General features: G+C 37.4%; 1 protein-coding gene across 4 annotated transcripts; it reads right to left on the reverse strand.

The window, feature by feature from the left end:
• Window positions 1–1907: 1907 nt before the first annotated feature.
• Window positions 1908–20789, reverse strand: LOC144567201 (protein fluG-like). 4 transcript variants are annotated; one of them, XR_013515365.1, is made up of 18 exons: window positions 20489–20788; window positions 18601–18852; window positions 18313–18381; window positions 18106–18220; window positions 17780–17885; window positions 17544–17700; window positions 17343–17438; window positions 17010–17058; window positions 16625–16902; window positions 16364–16536; window positions 16065–16185; window positions 15889–15941; window positions 15652–15781; window positions 15183–15328; window positions 14540–14734; window positions 13885–14145; window positions 13183–13325; window positions 1908–2270 (listed from the first exon to the last, which is right to left on the reverse strand). XR_013515365.1 is itself a non-coding variant. In XM_078317276.1 (18 exons), exons 1-18 carry the CDS (start codon window positions 20672–20674, stop codon window positions 2208–2210), a joined length of 2565 nt encoding a protein of 854 aa, XP_078173402.1. In that variant the 5' UTR covers window positions 20675–20788; the 3' UTR covers window positions 1908–2207. The 4 variants fall into 4 exon arrangements, 3 of the variants coding, with proteins under 3 accessions (XP_078173402.1, XP_078173401.1, XP_078173403.1); XM_078317276.1 differs by having other exon boundaries at window positions 13913–14145; XM_078317275.1 differs by lacking the exon at window positions 1908–2270 and adding an exon at window positions 10241–10640 and having other exon boundaries at window positions 13913–14145; window positions 20489–20789.
• Window positions 20790–22632: the final 1843 nt, after the last annotated feature.

The raw sequence follows: 22632 nt of genomic DNA on the forward strand, positions 1-22632 counted from the left end.
CATATTCATTATTTTTGGAGTTGGAATAATATGGTTACAAAAATAAGTACAGATGAAAAATATATTGGATGAAAAAAAAAACACAATTGGAAATGATAGATCGGTGATTGTTTAAGATATATCTTGTTTTAAAACATAATGACATATATATTTGAGTGGATAAATGTAACACAGTAACAAGTCAACATGTCTATAGCTTCATTATATTTTGGTTAATTGAATTCTAATTGTTTTTATGAATATTACAGCTGTCATTGATCAAAATACAAACTATAATAAATAATCAGGTCAATGAAAATCATATAGACAATATATTATATATATACTAGTATCGTACCCGTGCGTTGCAATGTGAACATATTATAAGATTGAATAGAATATAAAGAGAACTTTTGTTTGACATTCACACAAAATTAAGAAAAATATATTTAAATGAATATAAAAGACACAAATGAGAAAAAATAGATATCCAAATAATTAATAAATAACAATAAAAGAAACAACAACAAATAAAAAAGGGATCAAATATAATATGAAAATTTTTTAAGTATCATTGTGATTTAATATCTAATTTTCTCTACAAGCAAGAATAAGTTATTAAATGATTTAGAGGAGAAATTGTGATTTAATATCTAATTTTCTCTACAAGCAAGAATAAGTTATTAAATGATTTAGAGGAGAAATAATATGTAAATAAACAAAATTAAGAAAGATATAATTAAATTATTCAAATAAGGATTTTCTCTACATATATATTCAGATCAGAAAGATATGATTGTTTCCATCAGCACAAGATATGTTATTCATCTATTCACAAAAATACAGTAGCCCTAAACAAAATCCGGAAAGATATTATAGTTTTCATTTTCATTGTCGAAACTATGGAGGAAGATGAGAAATGAAATGGAGAAAACAGAGAAATAAGAAAATAATTTAATTGTAAAGATTGAAAATAGTTGTAAAGAGAAATAAGAAAATGAATCGCTAGGGATTCATTCAATTTTAATAGTGACAAACCATGTAATAGTTTTTGTGGTAGTTTATTTTTGACTAAACTTAGACTTCTACACATAAAATAGATATATTTAATCAAAACAAGATATATTATGTAATTGAAGGGCTGATATTCAATTTGAAAGTTCATATTTCAATCTCAGCTGTTAGCGGATCAGGACAACTACGTGTATAATATAAGAATGAAGATATATGTTTATAGAGAGAGAGAGAGAGATGTGTAAAATGTAGTGTTTACCATGACCAAACCAAACCAGTGTTGTTAGATGATGAACCAATTCTGTGTTGTGCGGGCTTGAATTGTTCTTGCTCTGCTCAATATGTACTTTGTGCATTCCAAAGACCTGACAACGGACCTGAAAAAGACATGGTAAATGCTGGTACAAGCTTCGTCTTTTGCTTTTTTTCTTCTTCTTTTGTTAAACCAATTACTTCTTTGTTGAATTGCAATTTAAAAATTAAAATATTTATGCTCTTTTATTTGTTTAGCACAACAGTCGTAGCCAGCTAAGCTATGAAGTCTTCTTGCCTCTGTCTACATGTACAGAGATAGATACTATCTTTCTTTCTTCTTCAGTTTTTTTTTTTTTTTGTTTTTTTGTTTTTTTTTGTTTTTTTTTTGTTTTTTTGTTTTCTGAAGTGACTTAGTAGCTCACTGGTTCTATTATTGTATCAATTTGTATCAATAACAATGTTGTTGTCAGTGAGACAAAGTGCTTATCTGACTCAGTATGCACATTTGAGTGCAGTCTTTGTCAGTATCTTCAGTTCTCTTTTTAGTATCTTGACTTATTTCTCTTTTTAGCTTCACGTTGGATATACATCCCAACAATAAAAATGCTATAGGCATGCTATAGCAATTTTTCAATTTGACAGAGTTTCAGTCCTCTATGGGTAATAGGAATCACCTCAAGCAATAACAAGAGAATATAACAATGATGTAATACAAGATTCTAATATAACTAAACTATAACTTCTGTATAATTTCATGTACTTTTTTGTTCTACCTTTTCTCTATATACTTCTTTATCATGTTATTCTTCTTATATACTTGATCAAAATCTCTAAAAGCTTCTCCATAAGGCTTGACAACCGCTGCCGAAGCAACGCGAGGCCCGCGGCTAGTATACTGTAATTCACAAAACGTTGCATGCATCGACTGAAGCATTTGTGAACAAAAAAAGCATCTGAGCCTAATAGCGATAAATTAGATCTTTGTATGCTTCTGGGTTCTTCGTATAATAGTCAATCTCGGCCTGAAATATATACAATAACAAAACAGTTAATCAGATCCTAAATCAGAGAACCTGCTACCGAGCTTTGGTTGTATACAATGCTATTTTGTATACACTCAGGATCACGCAAAGGTAATTCTTGCCTTTTCATACACAGCTGACCTGACAAACACCCATGCAGCGGGTGTATACATAAATTAAGTTACTTGCCATTGACTTATAACTATTATTTGTAGTTTATATCAAATAGCACAGTTTATTAAATTGCTGAGGAAGTATTGTTTAATAAATTTTTGTTGATCGTAATTCTTTCTTGCATTTTCCCAAATTCACCAGTTGGAAGTACCCGAAAACTAAGAAAGTAAGATGGATTTGGAATCTATTTTAACCTGGCAACTGACAGGACAAAACACTGAAAAAATAGAAAATGGTTCTAAAAAATAAATTGTGATTTTTTCCATTGCTCTCTTTGTGCCTATATAGACATTATATTTTACATATGGTATCAAATATCTATATTTTCTTACCAAAAGATGTCTATAGTTTCTATAAATTCATAAACATAACATAAATCTCAATACTCCCCCTCAAAATGGGCAAAAGATATCCATCAAACCCATCTTGTCACATAACCTAACTAGATCTATTGAGCTAAGTTCTTTCGTGAGGCAGTCAGCTACTTGATCTCCAGTAGCTACGTGACTCAGCTCCAATAGTCCACTTTCCAACTTTTCCTTTATGAAGAACCTATCAATCTCCACATACTTGGTTCTGTCATGCTGCACAGGATTGTTGGCAATGCTGATCGCTGACTTGCTATCGCACCAGAACTTCATTTGAGCTCCGTGATTCACCTTGAGCTCTTCCAATAATCCCTTCAACCACAACATCTTAGCAACTCCCAATGCCTTGGCCCTATACTCAGCTTCTACCATTGATCTCGCAACAATCGGCTGCTTCTTGATCTTCCAAGAGACCAAGTTACCCCCTACAAACATGCAGTCGCCCGATGTGGACTTCCTGTCATCAAAGCAACTAGCCCAGTCAGAGTCACAATAGCCCTCAATGTTCATGTGCCCATTCTGCCTGAAGATCAAGTCCTTCCTTGGTGCACTCTTTAGGTACCTCAGAATGTGATACACTGCGTCCATATGGCCCTTCCTAGGGTCATGCATGTAGCGACTCACCACGCTCACTGCAAATGAGATATCGGAATGAGTATGACTCAAATAGATCAATCTGTCTACCAGTCTCTGGTACTTCTCACGATCAATCTGTTCTCCTGCCTCTGCACTCGTCTTGGCTTTCACATCAATTGGAGAAGCTGCAGACTTGCATCCCAACATGCCTGTTTCTATGAGCAAGTCTAGGACATACTTCCTTTGGGATAGAACAATCCCCCTCCGCTCCACAAACCACCTCAATCCCAAAAAAGTACCTAAACTGTCACAAATCCTTTACCTTGAATTCCTTCCCCAATTTTGCCTTTAACTATGCAATTTCTCCCTCATCATCCCCGGTAATGATTATATCATTGACATACACAACCAGCATAGTAATGTGACCACCATGTTGTCAAAAAAATACCGTGTGATCGGCATTGATCTGCTGATAGCCCATGCCTACCATAGCCTTCCTGAATCTATCAAACCAGGCCCGAGGAGACTACTTCAACCCAAAAAGCAACTTCTTGAGCCTGCACACGTTACCTACTGCCTGATTTGTGCGAAACCCTGATAGAACCTCCATATACACATCCTCCAACAAATCACCATGAAGAAATGCATTCTTCACATCGAGTTGGTGTAACTTCCATCCCCCATTCGCTGCCATGGAAACCAGTGTCCTCACTGTGCTCATTTTCATCACGGGTGCAAAGGTCTCATCATAGTCAATGCCATAGGTCTGACTGTACCATTTCGCTACCAACCGAGCCTTGTAGCGCTCAACTAGACCCTCTGGATTCTGCTTCACTGTGAAGACCCACTTGCATCCAACAGCCTTCTGCCTGGTGGTAGTGACACAAGCTCCCAGGTTTTGTTCTTTTCGAGGGCCCCGGGCTCTTCTAGCATGGCTGCTTTCCATTTCGGATCTCCCTTAGCAACTTGCCAACACTTAGGGATAGAGACAGTGTCTAATGATGCAATGAATGCTCCATGTACATGTGATATGTGTGAGTAAGAGATAAACTGAGCAATATTATGTGGGAAACCATATCGGTCAGGAGGAATGCCCGTATTCTTGTGAACAGTCCGCCTTACTGGTAGGGGAGTGGGAGGAGTAGAGAGAGGAATCATATCACCTGTGTATTCTGGGTCTGAGGTGGATAGTGTATGTTATATTCCGAAATTTTAAAAGTGGATTAATTTGCTAAATCGATCATTACACCTAAATATTTTTTTTTAATTTAATTAACAATCGTTCAGATTAAATCTGATTGATTAAAACGAATCTAAAATTTCAAAATATAAATGAATTATGAAAATTTTGTACATTAAAAAAAAATTGAGATTTAAAAATAAAATAAAGTATAGAACCTATAATAATTTTATAATCATTCGTGAGATTCTCTCATGTCCACGCGACCTCCTCCTCTCCTTCTATTTCGTTGCCTCCCAAACCCCATCACCTTCCTCTGTGACTGATCCCCGGACCCCACCGACTCTCTCTTTCTCTTTTTCGTTCCTTCAAAGAGAAGGAAATGGAGGCGATGCTGTTGGTTTGATTTCCCCGCTCTCTTTCTCTCTCGTTGTCCCGTCGAAGTTAATGGGAAACAGCGAAAGTAGCCACTGTCTTTCCGTCATCAGCCGACCGTACTGCCTATTGCGTGTGGTTCTCTCCTTTCCGAGTATATAGACTCCCTCTGTCTCTCTCTTTGGTTTCCCTGGTTCTCTTTCGCTCATGAGTTGAGACTACTCCCTCTTGCTCCTTCCATTTTTCTGTGAGCTCTTGAGACCCGAGGGTTTTGGGGTTGTGTTCCTTTGGCTATCTGTCACCTTGTGCTCGTTGATTCTTGGCGCTTGCCGTTAAAAACCCGGTGTTTGAATTCTTGATGACTGTGAGGCTAGGTGACGTTCCTTGGAACCAGCCGTTCTAGTTGCCTCCATCTCGTGCTAGCTCTAATCATGGTAAATTCTAAAATGCTCGTTTATATGATCGGAGTTTTGTCCTTTGCTCGAGTTGTTGATTTTCTCGGCAAAGTTCTGACCTGGGGGCTGTGCTGTCTTGTGCCTTGTTGCTGCCTTGTCTGTGTGTTGTGTTGCTTGGCTTGTGCCTTGCTACTGCCTTGTGATGCCTTGTCATGTGCATTGTTGAATTGGGGATGTTGTGCTAATTATTCGAAATTGGTACTGTGACTGTCTGGTTTCGTATGTTTTACCAAAATATTGAACTGGCAGGGACCCTATTGCAAAATAAATTTTATTGGGGGTCTGAATTGTAAAATATAAGGCTTTATGTGAGTTGTATAAATGTAAGGGGCCAATTTGTAAGATGTAGTTTATTTGAGGCTATGGCCGGCCATGCATGTGAATTATTATGATTGGGCCATGAGTGAATTGGGCTTGTATTTTTATAAGCCTTGGAAATAAATTAAGTGGGCTTTGATTGACATGTGAAATAAAATTATGGAATTTGGTTTAAAAGCCAAGATGCATAATTGTCGGATAAAATGCGGCTTTAAAATTTAGGTTTTAAATAAGGAATCGAATAAAATCGGACGCTTAAGTAAACCTAAATAGCTCGGGAAATGATTATACTGTCCAAGGTCTTGATGCCTCAATGATAGCTCATAACATAATTTGAGCAGATACTAAAATAACTCGATTAGACACCTGTATGATCCTGAAACAAACCAAACTAAAACACTACCAACACATTTAAAATAAAATAAAAGTTTCATAATAAGTTTTTAAATTAAAATATTTCTTTTAAACATTTTCGAACTTGTACAAAAACTCGTTGCTAATTAATAAAGGACAATTAATTAGCAACGAAAAATATTTATTTTTGACTTAGATTCGAAACGACTAATTACACGTAGAATTAGATTAGTTATAAAATAACAAATTGCTCGATTTAGAAATAATTAGAAAAACACGTAAAATAGATAAACATTTATTCTCTAAAATTTTGTAAGACTAATTTACGTATCTAAATTATAATATAACTAAAAGTATATTTTAATACTTATTAGTTTAGTAATAATTACATAATTTATGCATGTTTATAAAAATAGTAGCATTAGGAATTTTTAATCATAAGTTAACTTTTGAAATCGCATTTCGACCGATTTAAAATAATTAGAGTAAAGCTAAAATAAATCAAATAGATAAGTAATTATGATATATTAATAGGTAAGACTAGGGGTGAAAACGGAGCCGGATTATCCGGCGGATATCCGCTCCGTATCCGGATATAATCCGAATCCGGATAATTCGGATTCGGATAATTCCCGGATACGGATTCGGATAATTTTCGGAAATCCATAAAAGATCCGGATACGGATACGGATACGGATTCGGAGTCCTAAACGGAGCGGATATCCGGATTCGGATAATTTGGCCAAACCCATATAAAAGAGGAATAAATATTTGCTATAGGTGGGATTTGAACCCATGTCCTCCCATCTCAATGCCTTAAGACCAAGCTTCAAACCACTACACCACAACATCTTTTGTTACCATACACTTATTTGATATATATATATTATATGAATAGATTATCTTTCATCTCTTATAAGTTCATTAATATTTATATTTAATGTTTTAATTAATATTTGTATTTTAGAAGTTCATATATCTTAATTATCCGACCATTATTCGTTTTATATCCGTATTCGAATCCGTATCCGTGGACTATCCGTTCCGTATCCGTATCCGTTTAAGGCGGATTTGGTTTTGAATTTTGATATCCGTTTACTATCCGTATCCGTATCCGTATCCACTCATTATCCGACAGATGCGGATATGGTATTAGCATTATCCGCTCCGTATCCGCTCCGTTTTCACCCCTAGGTAAGACACGTTTAAAATTACCGTAACTAACAAATGATTATTTTTGCGAATATTTCGACATTAGAATTTTTACAAGCAATTTATCTTCAAATTAAATTATTAAAAATATAAATTATTTTAAAATTAAATTAGATTAATTTAGATCAAAGTAAATAATTAATATTTGACTAACCAGTTCAGTCAGACTGATTGAATTGGTAAATTTTATAAAATCGAAATAATCGAGAATTTGACTTACACATTAATTGGGGCGAAGGTTAGAATAATTTAGAGTAGATCTTAATTAGTTATAATTATGTAATTTCAGATCAGCATATCCCGTATGAGCCCGATCATTGGGCTGATCCGACTGACCCGCAGTTCAGAGCACACGCGGAGCATGCTGACTTCGCTGAGGGTTAGCCACAGAGACTCCAGCCCTACAGGTGTGAGATATCTGAATTATTTCTTTCGTGGGCGTACTCTTACCAGTCGATCCATCTGACCTGACATCTGCACTTTATTTTTAAGTAGTTGCATTAAAACTGTAGAGCATGTTTATCATTTCTGCACTATAAGTAGAATTGCATAACCCTGAAAAACTCGAATTTACTGTATTTTAGGAGTAGAATAATTAAATAATATTATATATATGTATTATTAGAATATTAGGTTATTAGTTTGTCTTCTTCTCGTGGAAGACGATATGTTATTATTATTTTACGTGCATACGCATGCATTGGTGAGAGCTGAGCAGAGCCGAGTGATTTCGTTCTGTCTTAGTGTCACTTGGCATAGGACGGCCCGACAGCCACTGAGCCGAGCGTCACTTGACTCTCGGATGGGTTTAGGATTTATATTATATGTATAAACTTTGATTATATATCTTTTTCGATTCATTTTAACATTACGTGCAGGCCAGATGCGAGCCCTGAGGCACGGACGATTCGGGATTTATTCCTTCCCTACATTAGGAGCTACTTTGCCTAGAACGGAAGTTCCAAAGGCCCAATGCGGGCTTTGTGGAATGATGTGCGATGCATAAGGCCGGCGAGCCTTGATGCACGGGGCCGGATGAGTTCTCTCCTGCTCATGAGGGAAGAGATTAACAATTTTACGACATGCATTGTATGATTTCTCCTATTTTATATGTTTGGGTGATGAATCGTTAGGTGAGATGACACACCGGATTTTGATATAACCATCTACTAGTGTGTTGTATAACTTGTGGGCAATGCTCTATGTCATTAGGCAACGTGTATCATTGTACCTATGAACACAGTCCTTGGATTATATTGGTTGGATCTTTTGATCCTATTGGCACGGCACGGGGTGATTTACTTAATCCGTATTATTATTATTATTATTATTTGGGGCACACAATGTTAGGAGTACTGGATTCCGACTTGAATTTTATCCGATATTGTATTTTGACTTTGAGTTTATTTGCATGTTGGCATAATAGATTAACCGCATCATGACATCATTTAAAAGTATTGTAAATTCTATTGGATATTGATATAGGTTCACACTAGTGCATATTTTGAATTACATTCATAACTGAACGCGATTTATAAATAAAAGTGCTTTGACCGTAGAGGAACCATGAGGGGATAATTCTTGGTCACATACTGGGCGATTAGTCGCTCACCCACAAGTTGTTTCGTGGGTTTTAGGTACAACATCTGGCGATCCGCAGCAGGAGCTGTTCCCGAGGGCCACACCGCTTGATTAGATAGAGTTAGACTTTTGATTAGGTTTACAAGTCCCGTATTTCTTGTCTTATATATACGGGCTCAATAGATCATGTATCCCCTTCTATAGTTGATGTTATTTTGGATTCGAGATCGATCGAACTTTAAGATGTGTATGTGTATGTTTATTTATTTGCTATGTGACTGATGCTTGATACTTTATTTTATGCTTCCGCTGCTGTTTGATTTATTATTATGTTTATGATTAGCCTTGCGTGCTTAATGATTAATTAAGCACGAGGCGAGGTTGATCACACCTTATTCCAGAATTCCTGGTTTAGGGTGTGACAGTGTAGGTGTCTCAAGAGTCGGGGTAGGCAGGGACAAGGGACTTGGCACTGGTGGTACTGTAGGCACGGCTCCTTCAGTCTGCTTTATTCTCCTGACATACACCTTACTATATCTGGACTCCCCCTGAGCCTGAGTTCTACTACCTTTGGGCTCATTTCTCTCAACTTCCAGCTCAACCACAGCCGAATCCTCCTTTTCTGGCTCAACCATATCCGAATTCTCAATAACTGGCCAACCAACACCACCCACACTCACCATTTTCCTCTCACCATCACTACTACTCTCCCCCTCTCGCCTCATACCTCCTGTATCAAGCGAGTCTCCAAAGGGTGATGCCGCCTCTGAGTAGTATGGTTCGAGCTCTCAGAATGTCACATCCATACTCACAAATAGTCTCTTCTTCACAGGGCTCCAGCACACATACCCCTTTTGAGTCCCCGAGTACCCAACAAAGATACATTTCACAACCCTTGAATTTAGTTTTCCCACATTCGATCTGTTGTCCTACAAGAAGCACACACATCCAAAGGTTTCAAGAGAAAGAATATCTCCATTCTTACCTTTCAGCATCTCAATCGGAGACTTCCAATCCAATACCCGCGAGGGAACCCTGTTGATCAATTGGGCTGCTGTCAGAACTGCTTGCCCCCATAAGTACTTTGGGACATTCATCGAGATCATCATACTTCGAGTTACCTCAAGGAGATGCATGTTCTTCCGTTCTGCTACCCCATTCTGCTCTGGTGTGTACAGACACGTGGTCTGAAGCTGTATCCCTTGAGATGACAAGTACTCCCCAAATGCTCTATTGGTGTACCATTGTAAGACCTCAATACCTTCACCATTGCATCGTATTGAGTCTGAACCATTTTGTGGAAATCTTTGAAACAAGCAAGCACATCACTTTTGTTCTTCATTAAGTAAAGCCAAGTCACACGAGAAAATCAATCAATGAAAGAAACAAAATATCTAACCCATTCAAAGTAGTTGTGGGACAAGGTCCCCATATATCAGAGTGAATCAAATCAAATACACAAGAACTCCTACTAGCAGAACTAGCATAAGAGCTCCTAGTATGCTTGCCTAACTCACATGCATCACACACCGGTTTTTCCTTATTAGTCTTTTTCAAACAAAGGCGGATACAACCTACTCGAAACAGGAAATGAAGGATGACCTAAGCGTCTATGATAGAGCAGCAGTAAGTCCTCCACACTCCTCTCAACTCCTCCAACTTTCTCTACGATGGATGAGAGGGCTGAGTCCATACTCTCCTTATCCATGTACCACAGCCCGCTATGCCACGTGTCAGTCCCAAGCAGCCTGTCGGTCCCCTTCTCTTGAAAAATCACCTTAGGAATATCAAACAAAACAACACATTTTAGTTGTGATATAATGTCACTTATGGATAAGAGATTCACAGGAAAAAAAGGAGCATACAAGACATTAGACAGAGTCAAAGTATTGGTACATTTCACAGTACCCTTACCAACTACGGGATGAGCCGTACCATTGGCAGTTTGAATGCTCTCTGGAACTGCTAGGCGAGTACATGAAGAAAACTCCCCAGCAGCACCAGTCACATGGCGAGATGCACCAGAGTCGACTATCCAATCTGGTGATCTAGTGGGTATAGAAGCTAGAGCAAGTGTATCACAACTACCTGTGGCTGAGTAGGCAAGAGAAACAAAGTTACCCCTGGCTGAAGAAGAGGTAGACACGCATCATCAACTGTCAGTTTCTTCTTGTTCTTAAGTGCCTGAGAATAGGCCTCCACGAGTGCCTGATCCTCTGCTGTAAGACCCCCACCAGCTTCTTCCTCCTCCGCAACCATCAGATGTGCCCGGTTGCCTCCTTTTCCACTCCTCTGACCTCCATGACCACGACCACGACTCCCAGACTGCCCCCTCCCACCTGTATCTCTCTCCTTTGGTGGCTTAGGGCAAGCCTGCTTCAGGTGACCTACCTCACCACAGTTGTAGCACTGTCGAGTCTCGCCCCTGTACCCTGTGTTACCTGAGTTGGAAGCCGCTAGTGCTGACTTCACTCCTGGAAGTCCTCCTGTCCCAACCTGTAATCCTATACGGCTCTCTTCCTGTATCATCGCAGAGATCGCCTCATCCAGTGAAGGAATCTTCGACTGAGCAAGCAACACTGCACTCCTCTACTCAAATGCTGAGTCCAGATGCCTCAGAAAGTGCATAGTCCTCCTCTGGACATCTCTCACACCCTTCTTGCAATTTGGATCCATACAGCCCTCAACAGGAGAGAAATGGTCATAATCTGCCCACAGTCGCTCTAGATCTGCAGTATACTCCTGAATCGACCTACCTCTCTGTGCTACCTCCTCTATCTCCCTCTCGATTTGGAACACTCTCATATTGTTGTCGATCCCTGCATAGATCCCCATCAACTTCCCCTAAACATCACTCACGGCCTCTATGCCATCAACCGTCTTGGCAATAGATGCACCTATCGAGTTTAGGAGCAAAGTGTGCAGCAGACTATTTGTGGACCTCCACTCGCTGTACCCAACCGAGCCCTTTGCTGGCACTACCATCTCACCTGTGATATACCCATCCAGGTTCTTTCCTTCTAGATACCTTTTAACCCGACGCGACCAGCTCAAATATGAGGCTGGCCCATCTAGTTTTATCTCCACAGATTGAAGATCCAACTTAACTGGCTTCGGCTTGCTCTCAACAGGAGCTTGGTACATGGCCAACGCTCGCACCATGATAGCCATCTCATCAGGGGTCAGCTTCGCACAAACCTTTGCGAACGCATTTCCGGTCACCTCATTCCCGATCTCCTCACCTGACATTGATCCGACTCAGATCTACGCCTCACATATCGATCTTAGTCCGAATCCCTCCTACTCTTTTAGACCCGATCTCGCACCCAGAATGGATCTACATTATCTCCCCCCTTTCTTTCTTTTTTCTTTTAACCCGATCTTGATTTAGCACATCAAGACTCAAGCTCAAACCCGAACCAAAACCCGCTTCTCAGGTATCGTGGGATTTAGGCCTCCCATGCCGGCCAAATCAAGCAACAAAGATCAACCTTACCTTGGTTCGGTCTAGAAGAAGGAGAAACGGCCAAAGAAGAAGAAGAAAGAAAAGAGAGCGGTGGCTGGTGGTCTAAGGGCGGAGCTACAGTGCTCGGCCGAGAGGAACAGATCTGGTGCTAGGCGGCGGCTAGTGAAAGGCAGATCTGATGCTAGGCAGCAGATCTGGACAAAGGCAGAACAGACCTAGGCGGAGGCGGGGCCGGCCAGCAGCATCCTAGGCGGCCGCGCCAACCAGTGACGGCCTAGGTGGAGGCTGGGCTGACCGACGACAGTGGGGCGGAGGTCAGCATGGTCAGCGATGGCCTTCTCTGCCTTAGTCTGCGCGGTTACTGTAGCACTACAGTATATATATATATATATTTTTTTTAGAGTTTCAAAAAATTAGCTCTGATACCAACTGAAAAAATAGAAAATAGTTCTAAAAAATGAATTGTGATTTTTCCATTGCTCTCTTTGTGTCTATATAGGCGTTACATTTTACATATGGTGTCAAATCTCTATAATCTTTTATTACCAAAAGATGCCTATAGTTTCTATAAATGCATAAACATAACATAAATCTCAACAAAAACCAATCCAAACCTAAAGATAACCAGACCCAGCTCATTACTATCTCTAAGTATGTTTTCCATTGTATTCATGAAATTATTTTAATATCACCCACCTACCAAATGCCTTGTTATTATTTAAAGATTACTACAGATAATTCATTATGCCATCAGCTAGTGGACCAATGCAGCTCAAACCATCATTTGCAGCACAATAGATATGCAAAATTAACCTTCTCAATCTCATAAATACATACAAGTATAATATCATACCTTTCTGATGGCAATGATAGCTGTGACGAGCTTTTCACCAATAAACTCCTTAAATATATCGTCTCCCTCAAGTGCAGACACAGCTTCTCCTAAATCCTTCGGCAACCTTTTAAGGTTTGCACTCTGATCTAATGGGTATGTCTCTGTTCAAAGAAATAGCAAAAAAATCAAATATAATTCTCAAGCAACCATACCAAATGCGGAGAAGATGTGAATGGGGTCATATCAAGACCTAGCCTGAAGAGACATCACCTGACATGGCTTCTTATATGTTGAGATTTATGTATGTTTATGCATTTTATAGGACTATAGGGTCCTTTGGGTAAGATAGAAATTATAGAGAATTGTAGAGTTATGAATGAAAATATAACGCATATATAAGCCCAAGAGAACAAAAAAATCAATACAACTCATTTTTCTGATTTTCCACTTTATATAATAGACATGTAAGTATGTAACTATATCCAGTTATCCACATACTTACATCCAACATAACACATATATGCTGGTTTTTATATGGGATATTTGAATATTTTGTTATATTTTATCTACTAATTATTAGTCAACTATAGACAAAATCAAAACTACTCCAAAAATATTTTCCAACGGGAGACAAATCCAGGAGACATCCAAATCCATCCTGACATGACATGAACTGCTAACATTCCATTTATCAAAACAGAGGCACAAAAAATTACTCACGTTTCAACAAAATGAAAGTTTCTCGTACCTATAGGTTCAGGTAAGGTGAGGCCTCTCCTTAAGCCATCGATACCGGCTGCTAGTATAGACACCAGACCCAAGTGTGGGTTCGCGCACCCATCAAAGGATTTGATTTCAAAATTGCTAACCAGCTCCAATGGGACCCCAGGTGGGCAAGCAGTACGTAAAGGAGCCTCTCTATTTTCTTTGCCCCAGCAGTGGTAAGCACCACTACATGTATCTGGCTTGATCCGATCATAACTACGAACCAAAACAACAATGATACGAAAATACAATGCTGATTATGAAAGGAAGAAAAACCAACTTATCCTTTACTTTAAAATTGTTTGTGGAATTATAGTGATTCTGGTCCCATTTCTAGCCAGTCAGGTCCAGTACCAGTGTGAAACCAAATCCTTGGTTTGAAACTAGGATTTCTGTAGTTGTAGTACCGTGGATCTATACTATAACTGGCCCTTACAAGGAGAAATGAAATAAATTTCAAATTTAGTTAGCTCATTAGGGTTTTTTTGTAATTGTTAAATCTGTACCAGCTATTAGGTACCAATATCTGTAAAACTTTCTTGGTTTAATGGAAACAGATGGACTTTGCTCCACTTTTATAAAATAAAAAATGAAATAAATTGCAAATTACCTGTTTGGTAGTGGAGCTGTAAATGCTAAGATAGAAGGGAGATGGTTGTACACTCCAGCCAGAAAATTTTGACCAACCTTTGACATCCCATAATGGGTTTCTGGGTCGTTTTCAGATCCAATGAAGACATTCTGTCCATTATCACTTAAGCTTAAGTGAACATGAGAACCCGATCCCATATCATTCAAGTAATACCTACAAGGTGTAATGGACATATTGTCTATTAGTAACTTATATTTCAACAACACAACATTGTATGTTTGATCTGCAATAATTGCTCATTGACCTTGCGGCCTTGCCTTGTTGAAAACATTTGTGATTTTTTATATTAACAATTCACAAAAATTGATAGACTCTGCATGGTTTTTAGAAATATGAAGATGGCCTGAGGTTCTAGAAATTGAAAACAAAAAACTTTTTTTTTTTTTCTGTCAAATAGTTAAACCTAATAAGGTACGCCAAAATAAGCTCCATATAAAAAGGATAACAAGTTAAACAAGGTGCATCTAAAGTCAAATGTATATTAGAACACAATACATGCAAGACACAAAATACTATATAAGATTAGGAAAGCTAATTCAAACTGAAAAATGTACTTCATATCTACAAAGGCAAATTGGAATATATATTTCAAAAGACATACTTCGGAAGGAAGGTGGCTAATAACCCATGCTTCCTTGCGACTGATCTAATGACCTCACGTGCATAAATAATGTTGTCAGCTGCTAAATTGCACGGCAAGTACTTAAATGCAAATTCAAATTGCCCCTTTCCTGCCTCAGCATGCAACTGTCATGAGACAAAATAAAAATTAAATGAAACACATCATAAGCATGCTGCATGCAGCAAGTGAAATACTGTAAATTTGTACTTAATCCACAAGTCATAGTTCAGTTGCAGTTGTAAATTCAGTTAAGCTTAATTTAACCCAAGTTGAATTTTATCTATAATTAGCCTTAATCAACCCTCAATCAGGCGATGATTCATCCTTGATCCAACCAAATTGAGTCTCAACTAACAATCAGTTTTGCAATGAAGCCTATGTTGTGTTGATTTAAATCTCACAACCTATAGTAATCCGTCGAGTCTAGAAATTGGAAGCAGAGTCATACCTGTTCAACTGAAATATTCAAAGACTGAATAAAACTACATGCCTCCTGCAAGATAGAAGATGCAGTGTCGAATGATGAGGAGGAACAGTATGGGCCCAAGTCAAAAGGGCCCCACTCTTCTATTCCATTTCTATATATATAGATTTCAAATGAGAACCATTTACCACACAAAACGAAAAATATCAACGGAAAAAAAAAAAAAACTGTCAGGTGATTGGAAGTTTGCAATATGAATACCTCGTTATTTTCTTAAGAATGTAAAATTCATTCTCAAATCCTGCATTCATGACCTACAATTATGTAAAAATAAGAAAAAAAAGACGAAGCCTTATTTCCCTTTACTCTGTATTAGATCAAATAAAATTACTAGTCTATTTATGTACCATATTCACCATACAATAAAATTTTCTTACCAAGCTGAACTCTTTTTGGAGGAACTTGGTGACCCGTAGCAAAGCACTTCTAGGGCAGTATTCCCATTCTTCTCCAGGCTTTACATGCATCTCAGCCAATACCATTTCTTCTTTGGGTGACCTAGCCATAAAAGGGATATGAGAGATGATTGAACCAAACAATTTATTAGGATTGAAGCCACTAACCTTCAAAAAACAATTTATTAGGATTTCACTACTGGATACTAGTACCCAATTTGAATGATCTTCATATTTTCGAGATAATAAGTTGTAAAAATGCGAGAGAAAGTTGGTTTTACCAAGGAATCCTAGATATGGTTGTCATGTCAGGTACAAGCCGAATCTCACCAACAGCAGTTAGGTTGGTACCTTCAGCAGGTCCATCGATAAAGGAAAGCATAGCCATGGATGCATGAGTAAGACCTACACCTTTGGTCTTAACCTCCTCATAAAACCGGCCGGCCGGTACAACCTGAGATACAGGAAACATGAACATATAAAATTCAAATTTAATGAAGATATGCATAAAAAGTCGACTTTCTTCTACTTGGTATACTCACTCGACATCTATGTTGACCTGAGGCATCGACCCAAATAAGGCGAACAAAAACCACATCTTCTCCGTTTTGGCTATCATTGAAATACTTCGGAACAATATTATGTGGGAAAATGTTTTCGCTATTTATCAACCCAGCAATGCTGTTTAGCTTGTACAACCTCAATGCATTTTCTCTAAATATGTCTTTAACTGCTTCAAGGGCTTCTTGAAGTGTTAGGTCACCATCTCCACAGGCATCTGATAATACAGTAAATACCACATCTCTTGACCTTCTTGCACCTGTTAAATAATTATTTAAAAAACATACATGTAAACCATAAGTTTATATTTTTGAATTAGACAAAAATTAAATATAGGATATTGCTTCTTGAATATTTTTGACATACCAAGATAGAATGTCTCAGGAAATGCATACCCGTCAGTGCTGAACATCACCTATAAAATGGATGTTACTAAACACCTAAATAAAATGGATATGATAAAATATATGCTTTCAAGAATGGATATTGTAAATTTTAAGAAATTTTAATCGCAGGAGTTCGATTTAATCGAAGTCAGTGTCTCTGGCATTTTGTTGGAAGAATATAATGCAAATTATTTTTAAAGACAGCCAGTTCTAATCTATTTTGCTATTAAATCCTAAATTATTCCGTTGTCCAAAAGCTGTGCAGTTTAGAAAAAACTAATAAGCTGATCGATAAATTTGATTAGTATTGTACCTTCTTAGTGGGTGCTAGCTCTAGGAGTTCCTTCAAAGAAGAGATCATCCCTTGTACACTAAGCTTTGGTATAGCCAATCCAAAATCGAGATAAACCTATATATATATTTTTTTTTTCAATAAGTATGGAGTTGTCATTAACTCAAGCAATGAGATTAACCATTAAAAGATATAAAAGATTGGATTGCTTTATTAATAGACCTGGCTGTAAACTGAGGCAAGATATGATGCTTCCTTAGAGAAAGGATATGACGCATGTAGTAGAACAATTTTAGATTTGGCAAATCTCTTATCCTCTAAAATAGTCCGTAGATGTAAAGGATTACTCTTTCTCAAATCTAGGTCCTTGTCTCCAAATCTGAATATTATTACAGCACAGACACAATATAAGTAACTACATAAATTTAAGCTAGACAAGAAAGAAGTTTAAATATTACCCAGTATGAATTTGCAAGGGCAGATCAAAGGACACGGCTACTTCAAGACTACGTGTAAATATATAATCAATGAAGCTCTTATTTGTTATCCTTATTGGCTTACTACCTGAAAGGGCAAAAGTACATCAGAAAATATTGATATATAAAATCAACCTGTCAGCTATGACACATGCCGATACAACAGGTCAAAAGCCTGGTTTTCTTTTCATTACTTCTTTTTAAAATTACATTTAAATTATTTATCATTTCCAGTACTTGTGGGCTGTTTTTTTTTTTTTTTTATTCAGTAGAATGTCAAGCATAATTTAAATAACACCATGGTATACCATTCAGCTCTTGAAGAAGGCCTTTCTCAGCTTCTATCTGAGAGACACATGGATCAATCTCCAACCCACTTCTATAAGCAGCTATGCTCTTCATGCCCACTATTTTATCAGTAACTGTATAATCAAGTTCAGGAGACACAATAACTAAAGAAAGATGATTTGGGGATTGACAAAAAATAATTTTACATTAGTTTCACTTAAAGGATATGATTTAATCTTGGTCACTAAAACTTCAGTGAATGAATCCAAAGTCACCTTCGATCCACTGCATTTCTCCTGGGGAAAAAGAAAACAAAAGTTACAGAAGGCAAAGTCACGGAGGATTGCTATATTAGCAGGCCATAGACATATTGGTATAGTAACACTAGCAATACTAGTTTTTTTTTTTTTTTTTTTTTTTTAGGAAATCAAATAACCCAGAGCCAGAAAGGGTAAATACATAAAGACTGGCACCCGCATGAAAATTATATATTAGTATAAAGGAGGATTACTGACTTCATTGAGAATAGTTTCAGCCAAATGCTCGATGCGCAATATCCTGCCAACGACAGGGACAAAAGACTTGTGGGACTGCCAGTCAAGCATTTTGTCGAACACAATGCCATCATCAATAAATACTGCAGATATATTTGCAGCCCCAAAGCATTTTGAGCTGATAGAAACCAACCCTTCAGATTTTCTGTGGTCTTCCACTTTATCTAGTGATGGCTCACATTTGTACAGTTCAGCAATGTCCCTCAGGCTTCTCTGTGTTTTCATCCAAATAAAATAATATTTCGTCATGATAAAAAAAAGTGTTTTATGTATCCTTGCGGCATTAGAAAATGGAAAAGTTAACCATACAAGATATATATGTTCAGGGCGGATGGTAGTGAGAGAAAAGGGGGGCTAAGGCCCCCCTTTAATTTTAAAATTGCAGTTTGTCCTTTAAATTTTGTAATTTTTGTATGCAACAATACATTTCAGCTCTTTCTTATAAAATGAAATTACATTACACTAGATTTTCCAGCCCCATTCATCTCAATTTTCTAGTTCTGTCCCTCTATGTTCTTATAATTTACAAGCGAATTCAAAGAAACTTTATCTACTGTTCAGTGTTATCAGAACCGGACCGGCCGGTTCGATCGGAATAAACCGGAACTGGAGGTTCATTCTGGTTGGTTAATTAAAAAGACCGTGTATGAGCTCAAACCAATTAAAACCGAGTTAATTGACCGGGTTTTTTATAAAAACCGATGAACCGGTTAGTTGAAAAAAACCGGTTCTCAACAGGTTACTGAGATCGATCCTCGACCTTTCTCTTCGCATATCATATTCTTTTGAATTTTTTCCCTTCTGTTCTCTCATGAAATTTGAAATTGACCATAGCATACAAATAATCAAAGACATTTGTGAAATTGTTAAAACTTTGTTGTTTTAGCATCTGCAAAAGCATTTCCACAAGCACAGGCAACAACTCACCACATCCAAACAAAACAACTAAGAGATGCTAATCATGTTAAAGCTGTGCTGGTTTACCTTTGTTAATATATATGATTGATAATGAATGCTTTCAAGGTCTTTGATAAATGCTCAAGTCAAAGTTTTTTTTTTTTCTGTTTTGTGAGATAATGGTTTGTCAAAATTTGTACGGTAAGTAGCACACAAGCATGGTTCGTTATGATTTGTACTGTAAGTATTAAGCACACAAGCATGTTTCTAGTCAGAGGACTGCATTGAATCTTCAATATTAATCAATGTTGAAATTCTGTGATATTTGCTGGTTGTACACCAGCAAGAAGATTATATTCATTGGTACCATATTTTGCATTTTGGTTCACCATTAGTTATCCAGTCTGGGGATTCATGTTACATAAGGACTTATTAATTTTGTAAGCTTTCTTATGAGTTAAACCCGTCATGGGATGTCCATGAACTGGTCTAGCTAATTTGTGCTTTTCAGTCTACCTGCAGATCTAGCCATTATATCTGTTGCAATCACCTATTAATGCCATATAACAGCACACTGTTTAGATTAATTTGCTTATTTCACTAAATTGCCCATAACTAAAGATAAATTATGCTATCATCTCATATTTTTTGATAAGTTGAAATGAAAGTCTCCTTATAGTTATTTGAATTAATGCCATATAACAGCACACCAGTTTAGATTAATTGCTTATTTCACTAAATTGGCCATAACTAAAGATAACTTATGCTATGACCTCATATTTTTTTTTTATAGCCTATCAATTTTCACCAAAATATATGTAGACATTATTTTTTATGTATAGTATAACCGTATGAAAAACTAACGGTTGAACCGGTTAACCCACCGGTCCGACCAATACATTCTTTCCGTTTTGAACAAAGCATCTTCTTTCAACGATAATTAGTTAATTACCTTGAAAGAGAGAGAATGGGGAGCGAAAGAGAGAGCTTCTCCTTCAGCCTCAGAGAAGCACCTGAGGAAAGGGAACTCCGATTCGACCTCTACCAGATTGTGCGCGTGCGCATCGATCACTTGTATGGTGTCCACCGCCTCTCTGATCAGATTTCTGCTTCGGTAGCTGCTTTCAGTCGCCGCCATGGCTGATCTCACTCTTTCTTCCTATCAGTGTGTCTTTGTCTTTGGTTCCAGTTGTGGATGGAGTGTGTTTGACTGCCTGGGTGTTAGTGCTAAAGGCGAGGGATTGGTGAGAATTGATTTAATTGGATAATTGATAACGATTATTTAATGCTATCGTATACGCACGTTCATTGACTAAACTATTGGCTATATCTGTAAGTGTGTGGCGTTTAAAAAGAACAATTAAATATGTAACATTAAACCTGAAATATTTTATTTGTAGCATAAACGTTGTCGTAGTTGATGTTTCATATCTTATAAAATGTTGCAGAAGCACTATTTAAAAATTTCTACTTTGATAAAATGTTTGTTTTTTAAGGATTATTTTGATGAATGTTATCATTATTTAAAAAATCCTAAATGGGTTGCTTGGATGAAACTTTGGTTATATAGTTCTAACTCTTGCATTAATATTAATGGCAAACTAACTCCTTATTTCTTTTGCAAAAGAGGAGTTAGGCAAGGGGATCCTCTGTCTCCATACCTGTTTAATTTAGCTGCTGATACCTTAAGTAAAATGTTCAAATCAGGTAGACAACACTCAGTGATTACTGGTTTAGGTCCACCGTGCCTTAACAATACTGCTATAACAAACTGTCATTATGCTGATGACACCATCTTATTTTTACAAGCATCTCCACATTGTGTTGCATCAGCATGGTGGGCTTTGATCATGTTTGAGGGGTTGTCAAGAATTCAAATGAATTTAGATAAATCTGAACTGTATCCCATTAATATCTCTCCAGATGTTGCTAATGACTTGGCCCATATTTTTAGTTGTCAACTCTCTAAATTTCCTTTTAAATATCTTGGGGTACCTCTGCATAACAAAAAACTTTCAGTCCTAAACTGGGGCTTTATTGTTGACAAAATTACTAATAAATTGCAAAATTGGAAAGGTCGGCTTTTATCTCTGGGGGGTAGATTGACACTGGTCAATGCTGTCCTGTCAGCAGTACCCCTGTATGCTATGTCCCTATACCAGATACCTAAAACTGTTCTTAAACAAATAGATAAAATTAGGAGGTCTTTTGTGTGGCAAGGAACTAGTACCAAAAAAAGTATGCACTGTGTAACTGGCCTACTATGTGTATGAAAAAGAAATTTGGGGGTATGGGAATTTTAGATATACAACAAATGAATTGGTCTTTGCTGATCAAATGGTTGTGGAGATTTAAAGATCCCACATATCATAGCTTGTGGAAGGATGTGGTTAAGGCAAAATACTACGATTCCCCTCATCCAATGCCTTACTCCTCCTTTTGGCAAGCCATCACTCAGAAAGAACAGCTAAGTCAATTGAGCATTACGGTAGAACCTGGTAGTCAGGGACAGGTTAGTCTGTGGCATGTGTTGGGTTTTGACGGTTCAAACCCATTGATTAAGTATGTTGGGGTTTTGACGGTTCAAACTCATTTATTTGCTTAAGGTGCGGAAAGAGTAAAACAAAATTTTTACATCTAACTTAAGCTACGGATTAAATGAATCAAGAAGATCCGTTTAATCCTATTTACAGATCTACTCCATAATTGATTTTCTAAAGCTTTAAATCTATTTATCAATTAAATAGATTAATATAACAATTTATACCTTGTTTCCAAATCACAGTTGGAATGCAGACCGAGCGAGAAGAGCTACACCAGGGATGAAATCGACTCGGAGTATCACACGTGTGATACCTGTATTGGTTATCCACCAGGATTAACCAGAGAGCGGTTTATTTCTTTTGCCAGAAATACTATAAACCGCGGTATACAGCAAAAACACTATTCACCAAAAAGGTGTAATAACACTATTCACAAACTTTCGGTTAATCAGATTCACTAATAAGCAAAACCGAAATGTCGCGAAATTCGGTAAAACACTATTCACCGATCTGAAAAACCGTAAACCGAGAAAGAGAGAAATTCCAATTAACG

This window comes from Carex rostrata, chromosome 16 (genome assembly GCF_964058835.1).
Source record: "Carex rostrata chromosome 16, lpCarRost1.2, whole genome shotgun sequence".
Lineage (NCBI taxonomy): Eukaryota > Viridiplantae > Streptophyta > Magnoliopsida > Poales > Cyperaceae > Carex > Carex rostrata.